The sequence below is a fragment of the Mustelus asterias genome, chromosome 12 (genome assembly GCF_964213995.1).
Source record: "Mustelus asterias chromosome 12, sMusAst1.hap1.1, whole genome shotgun sequence".
NCBI lineage: Eukaryota > Metazoa > Chordata > Chondrichthyes > Carcharhiniformes > Triakidae > Mustelus > Mustelus asterias.
In genome coordinates this window covers 4,863,786-4,877,903 of record NC_135812.1, presented here as the reverse complement: position 1 = coordinate 4,877,903, position 14,118 = coordinate 4,863,786, and the positions used below count along the sequence as shown (strand labels likewise).

Genomic DNA, 14,118 nt, shown 5'->3' with positions numbered 1-14,118 from the left:
TTCATGTGAAGCTGGTCCCAGTAGATGTCTGGAGGTTCTCACAAATGGGGCTTTGATGTGGGGGAGAGCATAGAGATGGATCAATTCTTCCTGTCTCAGCCTTTCTGGTTTCCAAATGCAGACAAGTTATACCCAGATGAGGATCATCGGGCTTCAGGTTGTTAATCACACACAGAATTTAAGGCAAGGCAGGGAGAAAGCCAATTAAGACTGCCTTCCTTCTTGATTTATTCCGCAAAAAAACATTGGATGAGATTTTCCTGGAAATCGGCAAAGGCCGATGGCAGGCAGGAAAGGTAGTGTTGAAGCCACTAACAACAACGGTGGCTTTCTCTGCTGTGTAGTCCCAAACTATGAAGAAAATAATGTGGATCCCACAAAATACAGCCTCTAATTCACCCACCCGCCGTAACTTAGTCATTCAAGGAATGGGACGCCATTTTTAAAGGCCACCACAGCGCAAAGGATTTCACCTTGCAACACTCCTCTGCATCCCAAGCCCCCTGGGCACTGCCCGGGAACCTCTCCTGGCACAGACTGGGCACAATCTCTTAGTACTGCCTGGGCAGTGTCAGGGTAGTGTCTGGATACATACATCTGAGCTCTCCTGGGAGGTCTGCTCACCAGGTACATGCCTTGGGAGACCATTCAGGTTTCACACCGTTCCGACATCACTCCAACGTGGATGGATTTTCTTACGGGAGGGATAATGATTCAGTCGTAAGACCCTGATAGTTATATGTTAATATATTTAAGTGATGTTCCCGATGCCAAACATCAGGGAATGAGCTTTGTCACTGACAGGGGTGGCAAACAATTGCGTCATGTATTTACGCTGATATAAAATGCGACTTTGGCCTTCTCACGATGTTTTCCGCTCCTATGGCTGAACCCGCTCAATCCGAATGGGAGAAGGAATTCATGGCCACTCAGTTCTAAATCAACAGGTCCAAAACTTGTCTCTGTCATGTGATTTTCAGTAAATCACTAGCCTTTGCGTTTAGCAGCTTTCTCTTCATCATTGAAAGTGATTGCAGTTCAAAGCAACAAGCTCTCCTCCCAGCATCCCAGCTTTGTGTTCAGGCTAATTTTGAGTTGATCATAATCATTCTCATTTTTTGAAATGATTGTTTGGACATTGCCTTCTTTTGTTTCATTTCCTGGCTGTGCTTTCTGTCCGATGTTAACGTACTTCCCAGGTAACAAAATCTGTCCATCTGTCTGACCCTTTCTTCATGGTAATCTCAATTCTGGTTTGATTTTCTTTCTGGACACGACTAGACATTTTGCGCCTCTATATCCTTTTCATAATATAGCAGCCAGAACTGTGCGCGATATTCTAGGTTTGTTCCAAGTTTGGCATAACCTTCCCACTTCTCAATTCCATCCCTCGACAATAAAGCCTAGTGCTTGGTTTGGTTTTTTATGATCTTGCTAACCTGTTGCAGAATAATAACAATTGCTGAATTCAAAATACAAAAATATAAAAATGCTAAAATCACTTATCTTCACTGCCCTTTACCCTAAGAAAAGACTAAGGAAATTTGGCATGTCAGCTATGACTCTCACCAACTTTTACAGATGCCCCATAGAAAGCATTCTTTCTGGTTGTATCACAGCTTGGTATGGCTCCTGCTCTGCCCAAGACCGCAAGGAACTACAAAGAGTCATGAACAAAGCTCAGTCCATCACGCAAGCCAGCCTCCCATCCAGTGATTCTGTCTACATTTCCTGCTGCCTCGGAAAAGCAGCCACCATAATTAAGGACTCCACACACCCTGGACATTCTCTCTTCCACCTTCTTCTGTTGGGAAAAAGTTACAAAAGTCTGAGGTCACATACCAACCGACTCGAGAAAAGCTTCTTTCCTGCTGCCATCAGACTTTTGAATGGACCTACCTCACATTAAGTTGATCTTTCTCTACACCCTAGCTATGACTGTAACACTACATTCTGCACTCTCTCCTTTCCTTCTCTATGAACGGTATGCTTTGTCTGTATAGCATGCAAGAAACAATACTTTTCACTGCATGCAAGTACAAGTGACAATAATAAATCAAATCAAATCACTGTTACTATCCCAGTCTATATTAGGGTAATTATAGTATCCTCATTACAAGTACTCTACAGGTTTTCAACTTATCTGTAATTTCCTTGCAAATCTGTTCCCCTACATCTTTTCCACTAGTTGGTGGGAATACCCACTCATGTAATGGTACTGTTTCTCGGCTCTAACCAAATAGATTCTGTCCTCGACGCCCCCCCCCGGACATCATCACTTTACAGCACTATAATATTGTCCTGATCAATAGTGCCATGCCTCCTCCTTTCTGTCCTTCCCTATCTTTACTGAACAACTTGTATCCAGGATTATTTACCATCAAGTCCTGTCCTTTTTTTGAGCCAGGTCTCCGTTATTGCCAGAAGATGATATTCTCATTTGGTTATCTGCACCCACACCTCACCCAACTTATTCATCATGTCCTGTGCATCCACAGACATGGATTGTAACCCTAAATTAAACCTTACTCCATTCCCTCTTACTTTAACCTCACCTAATAACTAATAATTCCTTATTCCAGTTCTATTTGTCTCCCTCAGTAACAACAATAAAACTCAAATAAAATAAAAATTGCCTTCAACTTCACTGGGAATCAGTTTAAATATATATTTGTAAAATGAAAACGGTGCAACATTCACAGGATTATTTGTCCAAGCCTCTGGGTTAATAACAACTTTCCTTTATATAGCACATTAACATAGTAAAAAATGTCTGAAGGCACTTAACAAGAGCGATAATAAAAACATTTTGACATCAGGTCACATAAGGAGAAATCAGGAAGAATGCCAAGAAGCTTGATCAAAGAGGTAGGATTTTATTAGCATCACAGAACAGGAGAGGGAGATAAAGAGGCGTACAGGTTTCGGGAGAGAATTTCAAAGCTTCGGGCCTTGATAGATGAAAGCACATCCGCCAATGCAGCATATAAAATCAGAGATGTGCATGCAGGAAGCCAGAATTGGAGGAATGCAGAGATCTCGAAGGCTTGTACGGTCTGGAGGATGCTATACAGATAGGGAAGGATGAGGTAATGGAGGGATTTGGAAACGAGAATGAGGGTTTTAAAAATGAGGTGTTGTCATATCCGGAGCCAGTGAAGGTGGCACAGTGGTTAGCACTGCTGCCTCACAGCACCAGGGACCTGGGTTCAATTCCACCCTTGGGTGACTGTCTGTGTGGAGTATGCAGGTCCTCCCTGTATCTCCGTGGATTTCCTCCGGGTGCTCTGGTTTCCTCCCACAGTCTGAAAGGTTTGCAGGTTAGGTGGACTGGCCATGCTAAATTGCCCCTTAGTGTCCCACGGTTAGATGGAATAGCTATGGTAAATGTGTGGGGTTACGGGGATAGGGTTGAGGAAAGGGCCTGGGTAATATACTTTGTCAGACAGTCAGTACAGACTCAATGGGCTGAGTGGCCTCCTTCTGCACTGTAGGGATTCTATGATTCTATGAAGGTTGGTAATCTCAGGATTAATGGATGAATAGATTTGGAGTAGTTTGATTGCGGTAGCAAAAGTTTGGATAAATATAAGTTGACCAAATTATGGACTCAGGAACATGATCACTATACTACCTAACCCTGTTTTCAGTGGAGATTCACTGGGAATGCCTAGTGGAAAAACGGAAGAGACATAACTTTGAGATAGAGAGGCCCAGGCTCAGCAACATCAATGTTCAGAATGTGAACCAGATTATATGACCCAGCGGCTCCCAAACGGAGGGCCACGGAACCCTGGGGATCCGCCAGAGGCCTCCTGGGATTCCACAGAAGCTCTGGCAGCTATGTGACCAAAAGGCAGCATTTTCTTTTAAATCCTGAAAAAAAGAACTGTAATGTGTGTGTAAGTCAGTTGAAGAAGCAAAGATTTGAGGAAGAGCAAGGGTCACAAATCAAACAAAAAATCATATTGACCAATCAGAGCCTGGCCTCTCTGAGCATTGGCTTCTGATGGCCTCATTAGTCAGCTAGGCTCCGAGAGGCTGGGCTGTGATGGGCCAGTTAATTTTGTTTTTCTCTTGCTGGGTGAGTGAAGGAGCGGGCTATGCTGTGAAGGAGTGGCAGAGGCAAAACACGATTACCCAGTAAGAGAAATTGTTACCTTGCCAGTGTCAATTACAGCCTGGGAACACATTAGAAAAAGCAAATTCTGGCAAATAAAATAAATGCTTTGTGAGGGGGTCTGTGGTAGGGGATTCATGTAAGGGAGCCAAAACATGCCATCGACATGATGAGAATGTTTAGGGTTCCCCAATGCTCTTGGGATGTCACTAGCGGTTCTGTGGCTAGAAAAATTTGCTATAACTGATTTGGGAACCACACATCAGCTTCTACTCGATGGCAGATGAAGAGGTCTTATAGTGTGATTTCTCTGAGGAGGTGTAGCACCGATGCAGGGGTGGGAGCACCAATGCTCACTTCCAGAGTAGTGTTGGGACCACAGACTTGAGGCTCCCCCCATATCACTGAGGCCCCAATCTCAGCAGGGTCACTGAGGGCAGCTATCTAATAGATGCCAGACACCTTCTCTGTAGGAAGGAGAGTTACCCTAGGGCTGGTTCTGTGCCTCTCTGAACAGCCTCTCAGCATCAACTGGCTTTTGGTAGCTCATCAGACAGAAAGGTAGGAAAAAGAGAGATCTAAGCAAGTAGCAAAGAAATTTCCCAGATTTTGGTTTTTGTGGTAAGAAGACATAAAAGTTTATTTGCAACATCAAAATTTTGTGAATAGGAGTCGCACTTCACCAGAATCTATCTTGTTAACGATAATGTCACTGAGAATCTTTAGAAGGATGTTTCAGCTCATTGTATATGGCCCTACAGAGCTATCTAAAATAGATAACAATATTGAAAAAGAAATCTGGAACATTGCTTCAAAATAATTATAACTGCATGACCAGGAAACACAGCTTCAAGTAGACAAATGCAAATTTAAGACTGAGACAAGAAAGCTCTTCACACATACAGGGTGAAATTTAACCCAGGTGGCAGGGCTCTTGCCCACTGGCTGAAGAGCCAGTGACAGTCAGGTATCACCTCCTTTGGGGAGGGCTTATTGTATTAACTGGTTAGCATCGGGCCTTTCCCAGGATCGGACTGCAATCCCAATCAGAGGCCATCAGCTCTGCATTGCGGGCATTACACTGGGGGAGCAGTGGTAGCTGGCATCAGCGCACCAACCAGAAACCTAGTATCAGTGAGGGGCCCAATCCACAGGTGAGTGAGGGCAGGATCTGGATTGCAAGTGGAGTTTGTGGGAACAGGGGAAGGCGCTGAGAGGGGTGGTCGGAGACAAGGGCAGGGGAGTGCCACTCTCAGCCGTCAAGTGGAAGCTGATGTTTTGATCCCACATCAGTTATATCAGGGTTTCCCAAACTTTTCCTGCGGCGGAACCACTAGTGACCTCCCAATAGCATCGGACAACCCCAAACATCCCCTTTCCCGATACAGGCTCCCTCGATTAGGCACCGAGTTCTTGACAACGAGGGACTTCTCTGGGAGACACAAACAAAAACCTTTCGGGCTTTCCTCATGGCTACTGCCCCATCCCTTTGCTCACTTCTGGGTGATGAAGGGATGGGGCAGTAGCCATGAGGAAAGCAGACTTTCAGCGTCCTCTGGTGCAGAGGATGCTGAAAGTCTGCAAAGGGATGTAGATAGTCTAAGTGAGTGGGCGAGGGTCTGGCAGATGGAGGACAATGTTGGTAAATATGAGGTCATCCATTTTGGTAGGAATAACAGCAAAATGGACTACTATTTAAATGGTAAAAAATTGCAGCATGCTGCTGTGCAGAGGGACCTGGGTGTCCTTGTGCATGAAAAGTTGGTTTGCAGGTGCAGCAGGTAATTAAGAAAGCAAATGGAATTTTGTCCTTCATTGCTAGAGGGGTGGAGTTTAAAAATAGCGAGGTTATGTTGCAGCTATATAAGGTGCTGGTGAGGCCACACCTGGAGTACTGTGTACAGTTTTGGTCTCCTTACTTGAGAAAGGATATGCTGGCACTGGAGGGGATGCAGAGGAGATTCACTAGGTTGATTCCGGAGTTGAGGGGTTGGCTTATGAGGAGAGAGACTGAGTAGACTGGGGCTATACTCATTGGAATTCAGAAGAATGAGGGGAGATTTTATAGAAACATATAAGATTATGAAGGGAATAGACAAGATAGAAGCAGGGAAGTTGTTTCCACTGGCAGGTGAAACTAGAACTAGGGGGCATAGCCTCAAAATAAGGGGAAGCAGATTTAGGACTGAGTTGAGGAGGAACTTCTTCACCCAAAGGGTTGTGAATCTGTGGAATTCCCAGCCCAGTGAAGCAGTTGAGGCTACCTCATTGAATGTTTTTAAGGCAAAGATAGATAAATTTTTGAACAGTAAAGGAATTAAGGGTTATGGTGAGTGGGTGGGTAAGTGGAGCTGAGTCCACAAAAAGATCAGCCATGATCTTATTGAATGGCGGAGCAGGCTAATGAGGCCAGATGGCCTACTCCTGCTCCTAGTTCTTATGTTCTTATGTGAATACCAGCAGAGGCAGGATGAGTTCCTGTGGGCATTGCCTCAATTGGCAGCGGGGTGGGAAAGCTGTCCAGGAGCCTGCCCACCCCAAACTTAATCAAGGCATAGATGGGAAGTTACCCACCTGATTAAATGCCCCCCCCCTCACCTTGCCTCCAAACTTGCCTCGGTGGGGGCAAGATTAAATTCTGCCCACAATGATAAATGATAGAATGAACCCCAGATAGGTAATGGCCGCAAGAATATGGTATGATTTGAGAAACAGAGCAAGAGAAAACATGAATTTTAATCACACTTTTCACGAGCAAAACACTCCACAGTCAATCGAGTCCTTTAGAATTGTATTCATTGTTGTAATGTCATAAAATGCAGCTGCCAATTTACACACAACATGGTACCAAAATAACATTCAACTAACTGACTACATAAGCTGTTTTGTGATATTGCTTGAGGTAGCAAAGTTGGCCAGGACACTAAGGGAACTCCCCTTCTCTTCTTCAAATAGTGTCATGGATCTGAGAGGCAGATTGAGCCTTGGCAAACAGTTTTATCCAAAAGAGGGCACCTCTGACAGTGCAGCACTCCGTCTGTAATGCAGTGGAGTTTCAGCCTAGATTATGGACTCAGTTTTAACCACAATAAACAGATGAGGTGAGCTTGGGTCAGACGTTAAAATTTTCAAACTATAAAACCAATCCCAACATCCACATTCAAGGGAAGGCAGCTAAACCGTTCCCAGGAGGTGGGGAGTCATTATCAATGTTTCAATGAGGATAGCAGTTTCGGGCTTAGCCTGCTTTGCAGTGGGCGGCTGGGTTCCCCAAACTGTTGGATATTCAGCAATTGAATAGAGGCGAGAGCAGCTTCTAAGTAAAGCTAAATGCCAAGACAGCACTTCTTGTGGGTCAGGAGGAGGAAGACTGCTTTCCACTCTATAGCCCACCCATACAAAGAAATCTGAGGCAGCGGATTGGAAACCCCTGTGATCCCCACCAAGATCCCCAACCAACTTTGGAGATCGGAGACTCCTGCTCCTGTGGCCTCCTCTCGAGTCCTCCCCATCCAACCAGAAGTCAAGCCTGTCAATCAGGCTGATATCTGGGTGGAGAAAGGTACTCAGAAGAGGCAGGCTGTGAAAACGCCACAGGAAGCAGGGGAATCCAGACATTCATGACCCTGTAGTCCCCTTCACCACCTCCACCAACCTACACAACCTGCCCCTCTTAATATTCCCTCAGTAGCAGAACTTGAACTATTATCTCCTAACTCAGCTAGTAGGGTGCTCGCACTGAACCACAGCTGATACATGTGTCCTGAATGAAAAGGTCCTGATCACCACGGTACAATAGAGACAGTTGATAAGTTGGGGTTTGTATCTGCTAAACAGAGAAGTGAAATAATCAGAGTGGATGATGCCCTCCCTGAGAAGAGGGTACAGAAATACCACTAAACTGGCAATAAAGAGATTGTTAATACCTTCATGTGGCTTGTGCCACCCCCCAATAAATCCAGTCAGATGGCTAGGCCCCTTTTTAATACTGATTTGTTCGGATGCCCTTTCCCAAGACATTAATGTCCCTTGGCACCAAATGAATTTCTCCTGGTGTCCTCCCAACATTCTTACCTCAACCAGCGCCACTAAAAAGCTGGGATTTTCCCTGTTCTGAATGGTGGCTGTGCTTCAAGATTTACCTTGCTGCATCGTGTTTTCCTACAGTTTGGTGATGAGAGCCACACAAATACAAGTCTTGACTTCATATTCTCCAAGTGTCTGCCTTTGGCATTCTCCACCTGAAATCTGAAAGGTCAATGAACACCTGCTCCAGAGATCAACTCTAACATCAAACTCTATGCAGATCAGTGTCCTCAATAACTGGAAAACATTCTCACAAGTAATCACTTATCCAATCTCATACCTTTTTAATCTGTCAGTTTGATGCAAATCCTTTTTCCTGATGTTGTGCCAAGAGCTTTGCGTGTAGTTTTTCTGTTACCCAGAATGTGTGGCTTGATTTTTTTTGGATCTAATTCAATTTTAACCATACAGTGATAGACTGAGTGCAACTATCTTTGTAAATTTGTCTGACTCTTCAAAGCCTCTGACCAGCTTTAGACTTGCTCTCTTTTAATATAACTCAATAAATAAATCAGTATTAAATAGGAGCTGCATTGTGGCTTGGGTGGAAATAAAAAGGACCTTTAGAGCCAGACTGGCACATTACAGGGATAGCTTTACATCACTAATCGCTGTGTTTGGAACAGATGGACTCAGAAACATATAGTACAGAAATAGGCCATTCAGCCCATCAGGTATTTGGTAGCTCTTTGCAAGAGCTATTCAAATTGTGTCACTCCCCTGTCTTTCCTCCATGGCTCTATAAATTGTTCCCCTTCAAGTATTCATCCAATTCCCCCTTTGAAATTACTATTGAATCCTCTTCTTCTACTCTTTCAGGCAATGTATTCCAGATCATAGCAACTCGCTGCATTAAAAAACATTTCACCTCATTTCCTTTTTTGTTCTTTCTTATCTCGAATCTGTGTTCTCTGGTTACCAATCAATGTTCTGCCAGTTTCTCCTTTACTTATCAAAACCATTTGTGTTTGTGAACAACGATGTTAAAACTCCCCGTGCACCAGATAACTGTCTACCTAATCCCAGCACAGAATTTCAATGCACCTAAGCGATTCTTATTGCCTTACTCTCAAGATTCAAGGTTCTTGATATTCATCCACAGAAAAAAATTGCACACTAGTAACATTTAGATGTATGTTTTAAATTAAAATTGTTTCATATAGGTTTACAAAGAGGAGTTATACTTTAATGAACCAGGCACTGAAGATATATTTACACAACAACCAGAGACAATGGCGAATTCATCATCTCACCTGAGGCTCCCAGCAAACATCTGCACCTATTACTGTTAGGACTGTTAGCCATTTGAACCCAGCAAAAGTATCTGCCAATGAACAAAGAAAAAAGATAGGCAGTTTGGTGAATCATTGAACTTGGAATGTTGGAAAAAGGGGCAACCAACTTCCTGTTCATAGAATCCTACAGTGCAGAAGGAGGCCATTCGGCCCATCGAGTCTGCACTGACCACAATCCCACCCAGGCCCTATCCCCATAATCCCAGGCATTTACCCTAGCTAGTCTCCCTGACACTAAGGGGCAATTTAGCACGGCCAATCCACCTAACCTGCACATCTTTGGACTGTGGGAGGAAACCAGAGCATCCAGAGTAAACCCACGCAGACATGGGGAGAACATGCAAACTCCGCACAGACAGTGACCCGAGGCTAGAAATTGAACCCGGGTCCCTGGCGCTGTGAGGCAGCAGTGCTAACCGCTGTGCCGCCCTTTCTGTTGTCAGAAGTAACAAAAAGAAATGAAAAACCTCTGGTCAGAGTTAGTTTGGTGGCCTGGTGAAAGAAAGGATGTGGCAGTTTATGGTGAAAGACTAGTGCCAATAGATTGATACCTTCTGCTATCTTGGGTCACTCATCTTGGAAGATAATGGGGGGGAACTTTCCCGTCCTGCCTGCCGCGGGAATCGTCGCAGGCTGGGGCGGACCATACAAAGATCTGTTGACCTCAGGTGGGATTTTCCGGTCTAGGGCGAGCGTGGCCGGAAATTCCTGCCCATAGAGTCTACCTGAGAGATTTGGGCTAGATCTAACAAGGATCACGACATTAGGAACTCACTTAAAAGAGTATGGGAAAGCCACAGCATCTCGATTACAACAAAAATTCATCTTCTGAAAGCCTTTGTGTGACTGGTGACAATGTATGGCTATGAAAGCTGGATGATCAAGAAGAATGGTGATGCTCGGCTAAGAAGATTTGAAAGGAAAGGTGGACATGTGTCATGGGCGGCTCAGGGGACAAACCAGTGGGTGCTCGAAAAAGCTGCTGTTAAGACGAACTTGTTTGATATCAAGGAAGCTCACATATTCGGACATGTGAATGGGAGAGAAGTACTTAGAAGGTAATGCCAAGCCAAAGACTTGGAAAAGAAAGACCCAAGATGCCACGGATGGATAAAATCAGAATGTGAATTTGCATCTCTATGGGACAGGCAGGTAGGGCAGCGCAGAATAGAAATCAGTTAAGAGAGATTGCTCATCGTACAGTCAATCTTCGGAATAAGGGCAGATGAAGGACAGACAGACAGTGCCAACCGAGCTAAGTTAGCAGGAGAGAAGGTTTAGCAAGGAGATTGGAGCCCTGAAAGAAACAATAAGATACTGTAATGAAGAGACAGTGAACATTTTAGAAAAAAGAGAATAAAATTAGTAGTTTTATATGAAAGAAAGACCGTATGTATCTCGTGCTTTTCATAATCACAAGATGTCCCAAATCGCTTTAGAATCAATGAAGTACTTTTGGAATGTTGCCACTGTTGTACCACAGGAAACATGGCAGCAATCTGGTCATGACCAGATGATGATCCTTTTCAATGCTGTTTTTGAGGGAAATAGTGTCATGGGATCATTTAAAGTTTATTTATTAGTCACAAGTAAGGCTTACATTAACACTGCAATGAAGTTACTCTGAAATTCCTTGAGTCACCACAGTGAGACACCTGTTCGGGTCAATGCACCTAATCAGCACACCTTTCAGAATATGGGAGGAAATCGGAGCACCCGGAGGGAACCCACGCAGACACGGGGAGAACATGCACACTCCACACAGACAGTGACCCAAGCCGGGAATCGAACCCGGGTCCCTGGTCCTGTGAAGCAGCAGTGCTAACCACTGTGCCACCGTGCCACCCATACATTTCATAGAAACCCTACAGTACAGAAAGAGGCCATTCGGCCCATCGAGTCTGCACCAACCACAATCCCACCCAGGCCCTACCCCCATATCCCTACGTATTTACCCACTAATCCCTCTAAACTACACATTTCAGGACACTAAGGGCAGTTTTTAGCATAGCCAATCAACCTAACCCGCACATCTTTGGACTGTGGGAGGAAACCGGAGCACCCGGAGGAAACCCACGCAGACACGAGGAGAATGTGCAAACTCCACACAGACAGTGACCCAAGCCGGGAATCGAACCCGGGTCCCTGGTCCTGTGAAGCAGCAGTGCTAACCACTGTGCCGCCCATACATTTATATCCGCCTAAGAGCTCAGGGCCTCGGTTTCACAACTGATCCAAAAGTCAACACCTCCAACAGTGCAGCATTCCCTCAGTACTGCACTGGAGTGTCAGCCTAGATTTATGTGCCCAAGTCTTTTGAGTGGGAATTGAATTCACAGGCTCTGGCTTACAGCTGGGAGAGTTACCAACTGAACCACTGTTGACATTTAACAGCTTGTCTGGTTAAGAATTTTCCTACTTCCTGCTTTCTTCAGGAATCTTTTATCAATCATTATTCCACAGCCAAGGAGGGGAAGAGCTAATCAGCCTCTGCCAATATTTATCCATGAGCAGAGAACCAGAACTGTGCGAGTAGCTGGGTGTTTTTTCCTTCTGTCCTGTAGGGAGTGGTTGGATTTTAACCCTAACGCTTCCCCACCTTGGAATTGACACAGCTCGGAATCCTGGCTGTGAAAAAGCTTATAGAAACTCATTAGCCAACGCTGATATCTCTCTCTACCTAATTCCCACCCGTCCAGTCTGAGATGTCATGACTCATGCAATGGATTGAGTGCCAGCCAAGTTTTGGTACCTCACTCAAATGGCCATTCCTTAAGTGTGCAGTCAGTTTTGGAAGGATACTCATATGAGAAAAGCATCACACCCATGGCCACACCTTTCCAGCTGATTTCTCCCCTTTACAGACTACTTATCTCAAGACCAATTGTAACATTTTGCCTGCTGTCTGGGCGAAATCAGCTAACCGAGCATAGACTGAGGACCGGACCAGAACTTTTTGTTTGTGTGGCTGCAGTAATACACTGGGTCTGCCCACGATACCATGAATGAAATGTTTCTCCAATCTAATTTTAGAATATTTGGCATCAGGGCTATGCAAACATTATTAGAGCTATTGGATTCTAGGCTGAGAGCACTTCTATTTGATTTAATTCGATTTATTATTGTCACATGTATCAGCATACAGTGAAAAGTATTGTTTCTTGCGTGCTATACAAAACATATCGTTCATAAAGAAGGAAACAAGAGAGCGCAGAATGTAGTGTTACAGTCATAGCTAGGGTGTAGAGAAAGATCGACTTAATGCGAGGTAGGTCCATTCAAAAGTCTGACAGCAGCAGGGAAGAAGCTGTTCTTGAGTCGGTTGGTATGTGACCTCAGACTTTTGTATCTTTTTCCCATTGGAAGAGGGTGGAAGAGAGAATGTCCGGGGTACGTGGGGTCCTTAGTTATGCTGGCTGCTTTGCCGAGGCAGCGGGAAGTGTAGACAGAGTCAATGGAAGGGATGGGGCAGTAGCCATGATGGATTGGACTACATTCACGACCCTTTTGTAGTTTATTGCGGTCTTGGGCAGAGCAGGAGCCATACCAAGCTGTGATACTACCAGAAAGAATGCTTTCTATGGTGCATCTGTAAAAGTTGGTAAGAGTCGTAGCTGACATGCCCAAATTTCCTCAGTCTTCTGAGAAAGTAGAGGCATTGGTGGGCTTTCTTAACTATAGTGTCGGCGTGGGGGGAACCAGGACACGTTGAGCTCTAGAATTCTAGAACTCGACTGGTGATTTCAGACAGAAATCAGAGCGCATCTGTCACTTGGGATAAAGGTGCCACTTACTGTTCCAAGGTGGAGAATGTTGGTGCTCTGGATCAAAGAACAAAGAACAGTACAGAACAAGAACAGGCCCTTCAGCCCTTCCAGCCCACGCCGATCGTGATGCCTGCCTAAACTAAAACCGTTAGCACTTACGGAGTCCGCATCCTTCCATTCCCATCTTGTTCATGTATTCGCCTGGGGTCAACAGTCGCTCTTCCAAATGTTTAAAATAAATTGAGTTAAATCAAAGAGAGTCATTCCTAAATTATTAATCAGTAATGTGAGGTATAAATAAAATAATTCATTATACATTTCTGCACCATATTTAGCTAGAACTGGGTGTCCTGTGACTAAGAAATGTTATATTTTCACATCAAAATTATGTAAACAAAGCTGGTTTATCCCGAGGTCACAAAACAGAAACTGTGGATTTCTGCTTTTTATTATCTCTCTGCCACGCGTTATTCCACAGGACGCAGTGTCAGCACAGAGATCTACAGGCTACAGTAAATTCTTGTTAAAAGCCAATTTCTGTTCACCCAAGACTGGCTTTTGGGGAAATTGCTTGCTGCCTTTGCTTTAGACATATTGTAGCTGTACAGAAACCATCTGATATCCTTATGTTCTACGAACAGAACTGGTCAGGATAACAGGGCATGCCAGTCTCTGCCAGTTCCCAGCATAAAACTGCCCCAAATTTGGCTGAGAATGCAAATCTCATTGAGAGGGCACATATTGGCTGGTGTGGGAAGAGGAACACTGTCACCATGGTGCAGCCCGGGGCATCCAGGGGAATAGCGGCACGGTAGCACAGTGGTTAGCACTGCTGCCTCACAGCGCCAGG

At 44.7% G+C, this 14,118-nt stretch overlaps 1 protein-coding gene across 5 annotated transcripts in view; it reads right to left on the bottom strand.

Annotated features, from left to right (window-relative positions):
* Nucleotides 1–14,118, bottom strand: part of bcas3 (BCAS3 microtubule associated cell migration factor) — a 915,564-nt gene that overhangs the window by 244,208 nt on the left and 657,238 nt on the right. The window contains exon 24 of one of the 5 annotated variants that reach the window (XM_078224615.1): nt 8,246–8,368. The exons of the other annotated variants lie outside the window; for them this stretch is intronic. Within the exon in view, the coding sequence (XP_078080741.1) occupies nt 8,325–8,368 (44 nt within the window). The 3' untranslated portion in view covers nt 8,246–8,324. Of the gene's footprint in view, nt 1–8,245; nt 8,369–14,118 lie in introns of those variants that run through there. 5 annotated transcript variants of the gene reach the window in all.